The sequence below is a fragment of the Anolis sagrei genome, chromosome 3 (assembly GCF_037176765.1).
Source record: "Anolis sagrei isolate rAnoSag1 chromosome 3, rAnoSag1.mat, whole genome shotgun sequence".
Lineage (NCBI taxonomy): Eukaryota > Metazoa > Chordata > Lepidosauria > Squamata > Dactyloidae > Anolis > Anolis sagrei.
The window spans coordinates 265,595,313-265,608,895 of record NC_090023.1 but is presented as its reverse complement, the minus strand read 5'-3'; the positions used below and the strand labels follow the sequence as shown (position 1 = coordinate 265,608,895).

General features: G+C 45.0%; 1 protein-coding gene across 1 annotated transcript in view; it reads right to left on the bottom strand.

The window, feature by feature from the left end:
• Positions 1-13,209, bottom strand: part of LOC132770403 (solute carrier family 12 member 9-like) — a 188,382-nt gene extending 175,173 nt beyond the window's left edge. Inside the window, exon 1 of the mRNA XM_060767328.2 lies at positions 12,934-13,209. Coding sequence (XP_060623311.2) covers positions 12,934-13,111 — 178 coding nt within the window. The 5' untranslated portion in view covers positions 13,112-13,209. The remainder of the gene's footprint in view (positions 1-12,933) is intronic.
• Between the last annotated feature and the right edge of the window lie 374 nt (positions 13,210-13,583).

Here is a 13,583-nt window from a genome sequence, read left to right as displayed (position 1 = left end):
TGATAGCCATGTATAAATATGTGAGAGGAAGCCACAGGGAGGAAGGAGCAAGCTTATTTTTTGCTTCCCTGGAGACTAGGACACAATGGAATAATGGCTTCAAACTACAAGAAAGGAGATTCCATTTGAACATGAGGAAGAACTTCCTGACTGTGAGAGCTGTTCAGCAATGGAACTCTCTGCCCCAGAGTGTGGTGGAGGCTCCTTCTTTGGAAGCTTTTAAACAGAGGATGGATGGCTATCTGTCAGGGGTGATTTGAATGCAATATTCCTGCTTCTTGGCAGGGGGTTGGACTGGATGGCCCATGAGGTCTCTTCCAACTCTTTGATTCTATGATTCTATGAATTCATTTATGTATTCTAGGCACTTTATGCAAATAGCCTGAAGATAATTTTATACACAACTTTATAAATAATTTGTGCATGAAACCAAGTTTTTGTACATTGAACCACCTGATAAGGCGAGTAGGGGATTGCAATGGAAAAGTTCCAGCAACCTTTCAAGGAAGCCTTCCTTGGACAGAGAAATAAATCAAATTCCAACACAAAGCAGCTGAACAAGAGTTGCTCAAGAGGATCAGCGTTATCTCCTGGGGCCTCAGTAGGAACAATAGGTTGTTATCTCACCTCAAGCCTTTAGCAACAGAATTACAAGGATATTGGTTGCTCATGGCCACGGTTGAGGTCATCTTCATGACCTGACTTTTCTCCCCATTTCTATTCCATTTGGCCCCACTGGCTACTTTCTCCCACAACCACTAGTGTTTCTGCAGAATTTAAATCTCAGGTTCCCATTTCTATATTAGATAAACATTTCAAAGGAAATAGTGAGATATTTATGCTTATTGGAGAAATGTTCCACAAATGCTTGCCAGCACAATACAATGTGTCAATCTGCTTATCCAAGCTAGGATGTCTATGTTCCTGCCCATAGTTTAGTCAATGGCCCCTGTTACAATAATGATCTGCGTTTCCACCTTTCAGATTTCATGTTGTTGTTGTTCATTCGTTCAGTCATTTCCGACTCTTCATGACCTCATAGACCAGTCCACGCGAGAGCTCCCTGTCAGCTGTCACCACCCCCAGCTCCCCCAAGGTCAAGCCAGTCACTTCAAGGATGCCATCCATCCATCTTGCCCTTGGTTGGACCCTCTTCCTTCTTCCTTCCATTTTCCCCAGAATCATTGTCTTCTCTAAGCTTTCCTGTCTTCTCATGATGTGGCCAAACTACTTCATCTTTACCTCTACTATCCTCCCCTCCAATGAGCAGTCGGGCTTTGTTTCCTGAAGTGTGGACTGGTTGGATCTTCTCACTGTCCAAGGCACTCTCAGAACTTCCCTCCGACACCACAGTTCAAATTTCATATTGCCTTTATTTCTCTTCCCTGCCAATATATTTGGCCAATTAAGGCAACATCTATGCTTCTGATAAAGTGGGGGGGAAGTTTAAATCTAGTATATAAATATATATAACTCATAAGAGGTATGTATGTTGGTTTGTCTGTTTGTACCACAAAGGCTCCTTCATGGCTTGATGGATCTGAACTAAATCTGTCACACAGACCCTTCATGGTCCAACTTAAAATAATTGAGGATTTGAACTAAAAGAATCACCCCCGTTTGGCCCAAAGCAAAGGAGGGGGGAGGCACAAGACTGTGACTAAGTGAAGGATTGGCTATTGGTAGGTGAAGTGGCCCACTGGGATGTCACTGGGAAAGAATCATAGAATCAAAGACTTGGAAGAGACCTCATGGGCCATCCAGTCCAACCCCCTGCCAAGAAGTAGAAAAATCACATTCAAATCACCCCTGACAGATGGCCATCCAGCCTCTGTTTAAAAGCTTCCAAAGAAGGAGCCTCCACCAGACTCCAGGGCAGAGAGTTCCACTGCTGAACGGCTCTCACAGTCAGGAAGTTCTTCCTCATGTTCAGATGGAAACTCCTTTCTTGTAGTTTGAAGCCATTGTTCCACGTCCTAGTCTCCAGGGAAGCAGGAGACTAGGACACTCCACTTACTTCACTGCCAACAAAATCTCTGAAGATGCCAGCCACAGATGCAGGTGAAACATCAAAAGAGAATGCTACTGGAACATAGGCATACAGCCTGAAAAACTCAAAGAAACCCAGTTATTCCAGTCATGAAAGCCTTTGACAACACAAGTTTGCTCCCTCCTCCCTGTGGCTTCCTCTCACATATTTATACATGGCTATCATATCTCCTCTCATCCTTCTCTTCTTCAGGCTAAACATGTCCAGCTCCTTAAGCCGCTCCTCATAGGGCATGTTTTCCAGACCCTTGATCATTTTAGTCATTCTCCTCTGGATGCATTCCAGCTTGTCAATATCTCTCTTGAATTGTGGTGCCCAGAATTGGACACAATATTCCAGGTGTGGTCTAACCAAAGCGGAATAGAGCATGGGGAGCATGACTTCCCTAGATCTAGACACTAGGCTCCTCTTGATGCAGGCCAAAATCCCATTGGCTTTTTTTGCCGCCACATCACATTGTTGTCTCATGTTTAACTTGCTGTCCACGAGAACTCCAAGATCTTTTTCACATGTACTGCTCTCGAGCCAGGTGAAAGAAAGGGAGTGGAGTAGCTTGACTGCTGCTAAGAGACATGTGTATGAAGGGAAAGAGAGAAGGAAGGAAAGAAAGAAGGAAAAAAGAGAAAAAGAAGGGAAAGGAAGGAAGGACGGGAGATGGGAAAGTGAGAGAAAAGATATGAGGGGAAGGGAGAAAAGATAAAAGAAAAAGAAGGGACAAGAAATGAATGGAAGAAAGAACGTGATTGGTGTATGAGGGAAAGCAAGGGAAGGAGAGAAAGCAAGAAAGACAAAGGTGAATATGAGGGAAATGGAGGAAGGAAGGAAGGAAGGAAGGAAGGAAGGAAGGAAGGAAGGAAGGAAGGAAGGAAGGAAGGGGCCACAAAGGGTGCCTGCCCATGTTGCCAGAGTATTGCCATGGAGACATTATGTGGTTGGCCTTCTCAGAGTTGGAGAAGGGAAAAAGTAGGAGGGCAGCAGACCAATGGCATTGGTGTGTAAATAAAACATACTTATTTAGTGTGTAAATAAAACATACAGGTCTCGAAGGTAAAGAAGTAATCAAACTCCTGTTTGTTAATGAGCACTGCCAAAGCCATTATTGAAACCTTGCAGTAAAAAGTGTTCATTTTTATACAAAAGTTGAAAAGGAGAACCAGGCTTAGACTGTGCTTTCCAAAAAGGCAAGAATTTGGACTGGATGGCCCTTGGGGTCTCAAGGATTTTATGATGTGATGCTTTTGGCAAATCCAAATTATCTCCTAGAGCAAGCATGGGCAAGCCTGGGCCCTCCAGGTGTTTTGGACTTCAACTCCCATAATTCATATCAACTGATAGAAATTGTGGGAATTGAAGTCCAAAGCATCTGGAGGGCCAAAGTTTGCCCATGCCTGTCCTAGAGCTTCAATCTAACCCCCAACTTTTCAAAGATATTTTCAAAGTGGGGAAATATTGGGAGTTGCATCATTTTTGGGTTGACATGAGTCACAGAGCTTGCCCTTGCTGGAAAGTTACCATGGGTTTGGTTCACCGTCGTACAATAGGGCTTGTGGTAGATGACAGACAAGTCTCCTTTCAGGCTTCCTGCCTCACTTACCAGAAATCAATCTGAACATGTAGAAAAAGGAAATGGTTCCATTTAAGCCACAACGTTTTCCTAACCAAAGCTATCAGCCACTGTCTAGAGATTTACAGCCCATTCTGGCATACGGAAGCAAAGAAATACAACTTGCTGCCATCCCACCAACAAGTTAAAACTCTTCTGTTCCAAGTCATGAAAAGTGATGGGCAACAAGTAAAATGTGTTGCTATTGTTGCTGTTGCTATTGCTACTACTCCCAAAGTGACCCATTAAAGGTGGAATCAGGAGTCAAACAGGGATGTGTTATTGCCCGAATTTTATTTTCCATCTTCATCACTATGATACTTCATCTTGTTGATGGGAAGCTACCCACCAGAGTGGAAATCATCTGTTAGACAGATGGCAAGCTATTTAACCTCAGCAGACTGAAGGCCAAAACGAAGGTTACAACAAAATCTGTTATAGAGCTTCAATATGCTGATGACAATGTCATCTGTGCACATTCAGAAGAAGACTTACAAGCCATACTAAACACCTTTGCAGAAGCATACGAGAAGCTTGGTCTGTCATTGAGCATTGAGAAAACCAAACTGCTCTTCCAGCAGGCACCAGCCAATCCCTCTCCAATGCCAGGAATACAGCCACCTCTTCACAAAAGTAAACATTGACACTGAAATACAACACTGTTTGAACTCTGCGAGTGCAGCATTTTTCCAAATGAAGCACAGAGTGTTTGAGGACTGGGACATCAATAGGGATACCGTGGTGCTTGTTTATAAAGTTATTGTCCTCCCAACCCTGCTATATGCCTGCAAAATGTGGACTATCTACAGAAATCACATGCAACTTCTGGAACAATTTAATCAGCATTGCCTCTGAAAATTCCTGCAAATGTCTTGGGAAAACAGATAGACAAATGTCAGTGTGCTGGAAAAAGCAAAGATCACCAGCACTGAAGATATGGTCCTCTGCCATCAACTCCACTGGACTGGACATGTTGTCCGAATGCCCAACCACCGTCTCCCAAAGCAGTTACGCTACTCCAAACTCAAGAGCAGAAAATGGAATGTTGGTGGACAGGAAAAGAGACTGAAAGATGGACTCAAAGCCAATCTTAAAAACTCTGGCATTGACACTGAGAACTGTGAAGCTCTAGCTTTTGAGCGCTCTAGCTGGAGGTCAGCTGTGACCAACAGTGCTGCAGAATTTGAAGAAGCTTGAATAGAGGGCAAAAGAGAGAAACATGCCAAGAGGAAGGCGCATCAAGCCAACCCCGTCCGGGACCGCCTTCCACCTGGAAACCGGTGCCCTCACTGTGAGAGAACATGTAGGTCAATAATGAGGCTCCACTGCAGGACACCAAACTTGAAGGGAGCCCCCGATGACGCAGTCGGTTAAACCCCTGTGCCGGCAGGACCGAAGACTGACAGGTCGCAGGTTCAAATCCGGGGAGAGGCGGATGAGCTCCCTCTATCAGCTCTAGCTCCTCATGCAGGGACATGAGAGAAGCCTCCCACAAGGATGATAAAAACATCAAAAAAATCATCCGGGCGTCCCCTACGCAACATCCTTGCAGACGGCCAATTCTCTCTTACCAGAAGCGACTTGCAGTTTCTCAAGTCACTCCTGACACGGAAAAAAAAAAACGAACAAGGACAATCTTATTCGGATAACAAGGGATTACCTAAGTAAGGACTACTACTAGAGAGTTTTGGAAGTGACATGTCCACACAAGATGTACATAAATGCTCAATGTGCAATGCCATTTTTGCAACTTTACACCTTCCACATATTCTTCTGCAAGGAGGCATGGACCCCACTTACACCACCTCTCTGAACTGCATTATATGAGTCTACACTGACAGTATAATGTAGTTTCAAGCATAGATGGGGCCTTTACACAGGAAGAAGATAACAACAGAAATCCAGCCTTTCTCATTTGTGCAAAACTCTTGCATTTTCTCATACAGTAGAATGAGTTGCCAAAGAAACCACTGAAAACAGAAAATCGGGGACTCTCATCAAAAGGCAAAATCATTATCACCATCATTTCACAGCTTTCCTCATAGTGGGCAAAACTCAAGACAACCTTTTTTCTGATGGACAAGCAATTGATTAATGTTTTACATCACTATGGAAAGGCTGCTGAGATGGGATGAACTTGCAATGAACTCACAGGTGTGAACTCTTGATGAGATGGCGCCTTCATCCAATTTTGGTTTCGGGCCAGAATTAATAAATACATCCACGTTTCCCGCAGCCCTGCCTATGCTCTTAATTAATACCATGTTGCCGCTCATGTGCCATTCCAATTCCAGAAAGATATTAATGAAGACGCACACAGAGATCGTAATGATTGCCCCGGGCTAGCCCACGGAGACGGGCAACCTGATTGATTGCTCCCGGCACATCCAGGCTCACCCACTGCCATCTTCTCTGCTGCCACAACTATTTCAATGAAGGAACAACATCACTGTTGGAAGTTTCATTGGGTACAGACAGTCCCCAAGGTATGAACAAGAGAGGTAGGTTTGTGCTTGTTAAATTTGTATGTAAGTTGAAACAGGTACATGTTGTAAGTGTAGCTCCGGCCATATATATATTCTTTGGATAGCACAGGGAAGGGCTAACACCCCTGTGGCATTTCCTTTGCTGTCTGTGCCTCTGTTGAGAAGACTTCACCTCACTTTCTGTCCCTATGATAATTGGATTTTAACATTTGGGCTTGTTGTGGAAACAAGGATTGGTGGTAAATCTTCAGTGGAGACCCCTTTGGTAATAACTCTTCCAGGAGTAAATTTCCCTTCTAAGAGGTAGATTTCTCCCACTTCCTGTTTTCTTGCCCTATGCAGGTACAGCTGTACCAGAAGTTCCAATTTTGTTTGCTTTGCATTGAATGTTTGTTGTAGTCCTAAGTTTCAGGGACTCTGCAGATAGGTGGCTTCTTTTGGCTGCAATCGTAGGGCAAGCCACCTGTCAATTATAGTTAGGTTCCCTGGTCCCACCCCCTTTTTTGGGTTTTGGGGGAAATAGGAGCCAGTTTGGGTCAGTCCACACAGAGAAGCCTTTCATGCAGGACATAATACCAAGAGCTCCTGTAGAAAGCTTCATCTTCTACAGCTTGGCCGGGGGAAAAGATCCCATAGCTTGGCCAAGGATTATACAGCCTTACAGCTCCTTCGCTGAGGGACTTCAGTCAGCCATCACCAAAGCCTGAATTCCTTCTTTTTTCCCCTGGAAGTCTACATAGCTCTGCTTGGTAAGGGTCACTTGCAGAAGCCAGAAGCAGTTGGTACCGGGTGCAGGGGCTCCACGCCAACAGAGGCATAGACAGACTGCCCAGATTAGAAGTTAAGGATTTCCCCATTAGTTAGTATACAGTTATGAAGATAGTGCCTGTTCCCTGTGGACAAGATTGAGAGAGAGCCAATAGACTGTTAAGAAAGCCTTAAAGTACCTGTTTGTTTTCAATAATAAAGAACTTTGTTGAACCTTTAAGCAATCTAAAGACTCTGTTTTAAGGAAATCCAAAGGCCTTTAATCTGAGGCAGCCCCAGCGTCCCCGTTGGGCACACAGAATTTAGGTCCTGTCTTCAGTCTTATGCGCACAGGCCCAGCGTGCGACAGCACACGCCCCAGTTCTTAACTAGAACTCATTTGCCAGTTGTATGTTTGTAACTTGGGGACTGCCTAGATTTAGTTAACTGATGTTAACTAGCCAGAATGGTTAGTGTTGGACTCATTCTCTGGGAGACTGGGGTTCAAAATCCTTGCTCAGCATGGAAACTCAATAGGTTTTTTTGTCATGTCAGGAGTGACTTGAGAAACTGCAAGTGAGAGAATTGGCCGTCTGCAAGGATGTTGCCCAGGGGATATCCGAATGTTTTTACCATCCTTGTGGGAGGCTTCTCTCATGTCCCCGCATGAGGAGCTGGAGCTGACAGAGGGAGCTCATCCGCACTCTCCCCGGATTCGAACCTGCGAGCTGCCGGCCTTCAGTCCTGTCGGCACAGAGGTTTAACCCACTACGCCACCGGGGGCTCCTAACTCAATAGGTGACATGAGGCAAGTCACACACTCTCGGCTTCAAAGGAAGACAAACATGTCTCTGAACAGATTTTTTTCCAAGAAAACGCTACTATTGAGTCACCATAAGTTAGACAAAAGCAGCAGCAAAAGCTTGCATGAGAGCCACCATAGTGGAATTGATTTGACTGCTGGGTTTCAATCTAATCTGAGGACATCTTGCCAAGAAAGCCTTGTGGGTTGAAATAAGTTCAAAACGACTTCAACGCACACAGTGCAACAACCGGTATACTGGGTTGCTGTGAGTTTTCCGGGCTGCATAACTATGTTCCAGAAGTATTCTCCCTAGATGTTTCACCCACTGTTGCTGTGGGTGTCCTTTGTTGGGAGGTGTTAGTTGGCCCTGATTGTTCCCTGTCTGGAAGTCCCCTGTTTTGCTCCTAGATGTGAGTGAAACATCAGGAGAACCTGTATACTGTGTTGTCGAAGGCTTTCATGGCCTGAATCACTGGGTTGTTTTGAGTTTTCTAGGCTGTATGGCCATGTTTCAGAAGCATTCTCTCCTGATACTTCACCCACATCTATGGCAGGCATCCTCAGAGGTTATGAGGTCTGTTTGAAACTAGGCAAGTGGGGGTTATATATCTGTAGAATGTCCGAGGTGGGAGAAAGAACTCTTGTTTGTTGGAAGCAAGTCTGAATGCTGCAACTGATCACCCTGATTAGTACTGAATAGCTTTGCAACTTCAAGGCTTGGCTGATTCCTGCCTGAGGAAATCCTTTGTTGGGAGGTGATTAGCTGGCCCTGATTGTTTTTTGTCTGGAATTCCTCTGTTTTTGAGTATTCTTTATTTACTACCCTGATTTTAAAGTTTTTAAAATACTGGTAGCCAGATTTTGTTCCTTTTCATGTTTTCCTCTTTTCTGTTGAAATTGTCCACATGTTTGTGAATTTCAATGGCTTCTCTGTGTAGTATGACATTGTGGTTGTTAGAGTGGTCCAGAATTCAATGCTAATCAAGGTGATCAATTGCAGCATTCACACTTGCCTCGAACAGACAAGAGTTCTTTCTCCCACCCTGGATATTATTCCACAGATATACAAACCCCACTTGCCTAGTTTCCAACAGACCTCACAACCTCTGAGGATGCCTGCCATAGGTGTGAGTGAAACACCAGGAGAGAATGCTTCTGGAATATGGCCAGACAGCCTGGAAAACTCACAGAAACCAAACGTGTATATTGCTCTTATATGACACTGATGAAAGTCTTCAACAACCTGTAAACAACCTTTGCACTCAAGGTGAGGATCCTGTGGCCTTCCTCGTGCAATTGATCTCAACTCCCAGCAGTCCTAACCAGCATAGCTAAAGATGAAGAAATCTGGAGGTTGTATTTTGACACTTTATGAAAAGCCATACAATTCCAATCTGCGCTTCATTTGGAAACTGTTTACAGTCAGCACTCCATATCCGTGGATTCTGCAATCAATGGCATAGTCAGTACTCCATATCCGTGGACTCCACCAACAAAGGCTTCAAAACAATTTCACAAAGCAAACTTTGATTTTGCCCTTTTATATAAGTGATACCAGTGTATATAATGGGACCTGAGCATCCATGGATTCTGGTGTCCACAATGAATCCTGGAACAACACCCCAGCAGATGCCAAAGGGACGCAATATTTATATTGCTCGTTACAGACAACTTGAAATATGCCCTGTAAGCCTGCCTGAGTTTTCAGATCTTTTGCAAGGCCTCTATGCCTGTTCCATCACTATCATATAAAAGTAGTTGGTGAGGACACAGGGCAGAGCCTTCTTGGTGATTGCTCCCAACATGTGGATTTGCAAACTTGGGCCCTCCAGGTGTTTTGGACTGCAACTCCCACCATTCCTAACAGCCTCAGGCCCCTTCCTTTTCCCCCTCAGCCGCTTAAGCGGCTGAGGGGGAAAAGGAAGGGGCCTGAAGCTGTTAGGGATGGTGGGAGTTGCAGTCCAAAACACTTGGAGGGCCCAAGTTTGCCCATGCCTAATCTACACTGTAGAATTAATGCAGTATGACTCCACTTGAGCTGCCATGGCTCAAGCCTACGGAACCCTGGGAGTTGTAGTTTGCTGAGGCATCAACACTCTTTGGCAGAGAAGGCTAAGAGTCTTGTAAACCTACAACTCCCACAATTCCATAGCATTGAGCCATGGTAGTTCAAGTGGTGTCAAACTCCATTCATCCCACAGTGTAAATGTACTCTCTCTCTTTGTGAAAAAGGAAACTAGGCTGGGCCTTTCTCTGCTATCTTTTCTTTGCCAGAGAAAGATTATTTTATTTACTCAAGCAAATAAGCCTTAACAGGCTAATGCAAAAAGTATCCTAATTGAGGAATGGGGAATCTCAAAAAATATTAGTCACTAGATCCGTAAACAAAGGGACCTTTATGCCACACATTTGAAAACAACTCATTTAGAGTGCATCTACACTGTAGAGTTAATGCAGTTCGACACCACTTGTACTGCCATGGCTCTCGCTGGATCTACACTGATGAATAATCCAGTCTCTGCATCCAGATGATCTGTTTTGAACTGGATTATATGATCCAATTCATCAGATAATTCGGATTCAGAAACTGGATTATATGGCACTGTAGATGGAGCGTCCATGCTATATAATTCTGGGATCTATAGTTTGACAAGGTCTATTGGGGGTTGGGATCGCTGGGGTTTGTGTGAGGGGGTGTCAGAGGAGTTGCCAAAGACCATAAGAAAACACAGTATTTTCAGTTGGTCATGGGGGTTCTGTGTGGGAAGTTTGCCCCAATTCTATCACTGGTGTTCAGAATGCTCTTTGATTGCAGGTGAACTATAAATCCCAGCAATGGCAACTACCAAGTGTCAAGGTCTATTTTCCCCAAACTCCAACAGTGTTCACAAGTGGGCATATTGAGTATTCATGCCAAGTTTGGTCCAGATCCATCATTGTTTGAGTCCACAGTGCTAGATGTAGGTGAACTACAACTCCCAAACTCAAGGTCAATGCCCTTCAAACCCTTCCAGTTTTTTCCTTTGGTCATGGGAGTTCTGAGTGCCAGATTTGGCTCGATTCCATCACTGGTGGAGCTCAGAATGCTCTTTGATTTCAGATGAACTATAAATCCCAGCAACTACAACTCCCAAATGTCAAGGTCTATTTCCCCCAAACTCTACTATTGCTCACATTTGGTCATATTGAGTATTTGTGCCAAGTTTGGTCCCGATCCATCATTCTTTGAGTCCACAGTAATATCTGGATGTAAGTGAACTACAACTCCCAAACTCAAAGTCAGTGCCCACCAAACCCTTCCAGTATTTTCTGTTGGCCATGGGAGCTCTGTGATCCAAGTTTGGTTCAGTTCCATCGTTGGTGGAGTTCAGAATGCTCTTTGAGTGTAGGTGAACTATAAATCCCAGCAACTACAACTCCCAAATGACAAAATCAATCCCCCACCCCATACCACCAGTATTCAAATTTGGGCGTATTGGGTCTTTGTGCCAAGTTTGGTCCAATGAATGGAAACACATCTTGAATATCAGATATTTACAATATGATTCATAACAGTAGCAAAATTACACTTATGGAAGTAGAAACAAGTATGATGTTATGGTTGGGGGTCACCACAACATGAGGAACTGTATTAAGGGGTCACGGCATTAGGAAGGTTGAGAAAGTCTATAGCAGTGGTTCTCAACCTTGCTAATGCCACGACCCCTTAATGCAGTTCCATATGTTGTGGTGACTCCCAACCAGAATATTGTTTTCGTTGCTACTTGATACCTGTCATTGTACTACTGTTAGAAATCGTAATGTAAATATCTGATATGCAGGATGGATTTTCATTCACTGGACTAAATTGAGCACAAATACCCAATACGCCCAATTGTGAATGCTAGTGGGGTTTGGGGGAGGATTGATTTTGTAATTTGGGAGTTGTTGTTGCTGGGATTTATAGTTCACTTATAATCAAAGAGCATTATGAACTCCACCAGTGATGGATTTAAACCGAGCTTGGCACACAGAACTCCCATTACCATAAAAAAATACGGGGTTTGGTGGGCACTGACCTTGAGTTTGGGAGTTGTAGTTCACCTCTATCCAGAGAGCACTGTGGACTCAAACAATGATGGATCTGGACCAACCTTGGCACGAATACTCAATATGCCCAAATGTGAACACTGGTGGAGTTTGGTGAAAATAGACCTTGACATTTGGGAGTTGTAGTTACCGGGATTTATAGTTCACCTACAATCAAAGAGCATTCCGATCCCCACCAACAAGAGAATTAGGCCAAATTTCCCACACAGAACTCCCATGACCAACAGAAAACACTGGAAGGGTTTTGTGGGCACTGACCTTGAGTTTGGGAGTTGTAGTTCACCTATATCCACAGGAGTGCTGTGGTTTCAGGCAATGATGGATCTGGACCAAACTTGGCACGAATACTCAATATGCCCAAATGTGAACACTGGTGGAGTCTGGGTAAAATAGACCTTGGCATTTGGGAGTTGTAGTTGTTGGGATTTATAGTTCACCTACAATCAAAGAGCATTCTGAACTCCACCAACACAGAATCCCAATGACCAACAGAAAATACTATGTTTTCTGATGGTCTTTGGCGACCCCTTTGACACCCTCTCACGACCCCCAGATTGAGAAACACTGGTCTATTGCCTTTGAAAGAATGCATGAGTGTCCCTCAAACTACAACTCCCAGGATTCCAAAGCATTCTGTTTGGGCAATTACAAGTGGAGTCAAACATTAATTCTCCAGCCTAGGAGGCACTTCCTTCAGTCTCCAAATCTTCTCCAAGATCCCTTTGTCCACTTAGTCAGTGTGTCTTGAACCATTGCTTTAAATATGACTGTATAGCTTTGCAATGATTGTCATTACTCATCATTCCTTGTCAGGAATGGTGGGAGTTGAAGTCCAAAACACCTGGAGGGCCCAACTTTGCCTCTACCTGGCTGAAACCTTCCAGTGAAGACCAGACATACATACAGTGAGGACAGGAAGCCCAGCGTTCCCAGGATGGTTTTCAATCAGAGCTGAGCACAACTTCCTGTTTCTACTACAACTGTCCTGCGTGGGTGTTGCGAGTCCAAAACTTCTGAAGTCCCCACAAAGTTTTTTTTCTTTCTCTCTCTTCAAAAGTTTAATAACTTTAAAAAAAAAAACACGCGAGTCCCGACCACGCGTGGGTCGAGTGGGTGAGTGGGTGAGTGAGTGGGGATCCCAGCGTGGACTCACCGAGTCGGAGGAAGAGGACGACGCTGAACATGGAGAGGAGGGTGGGCACCACGACGCCCAGGAAAGTGGGCAGCTTGCGTGCGGAGGCCCCCACGCGCGTCTCGCCCTCCACGGAGATGCTGCTGCAGAGGCGATAGGCCAGCAAGGGGCTCCGCTCCGAGGCCCCCACGCGAGGCATGGTGCCAAAAGAAGCAGCCCACGGGAGACCCACCGGGGACACGGTTTGCGCCTTCGCCTGAGCCGCCACTGTCCCGGCGCCCTCCCGTGGGTGGGAGGCGCCCCACGCCCCGCCCCGCTCTCCGCCTTCTTCTGCTCCTCCTCCTCTTCCTCCTTCATCAGCTGCGCCTCCTCATTGAGGACTGGCGCCTTGCAAAGGCAGGTAAAGCCCAACCTTTTCCCTCCAGAGAAGCTCGCGTGGGGCCAATAGGAAGGCACCCCAAAAGTTCAGGATAGTTAATCCCTGGGCCCTTCCACACAGCCCCATATCCCTGAATATCAAGGCAGAAAATCCCACAATATCTGCTTTGGACTGGGTTATCTGAGTCCACACTGAGATAATTTTCTGTCTTGATGTTCTGGGATGCAGGCCATTCAGGGCTTTGTAGGTGATAACCTGCACCTTGAATTGGGACCGGAAAAGAAACAAATTA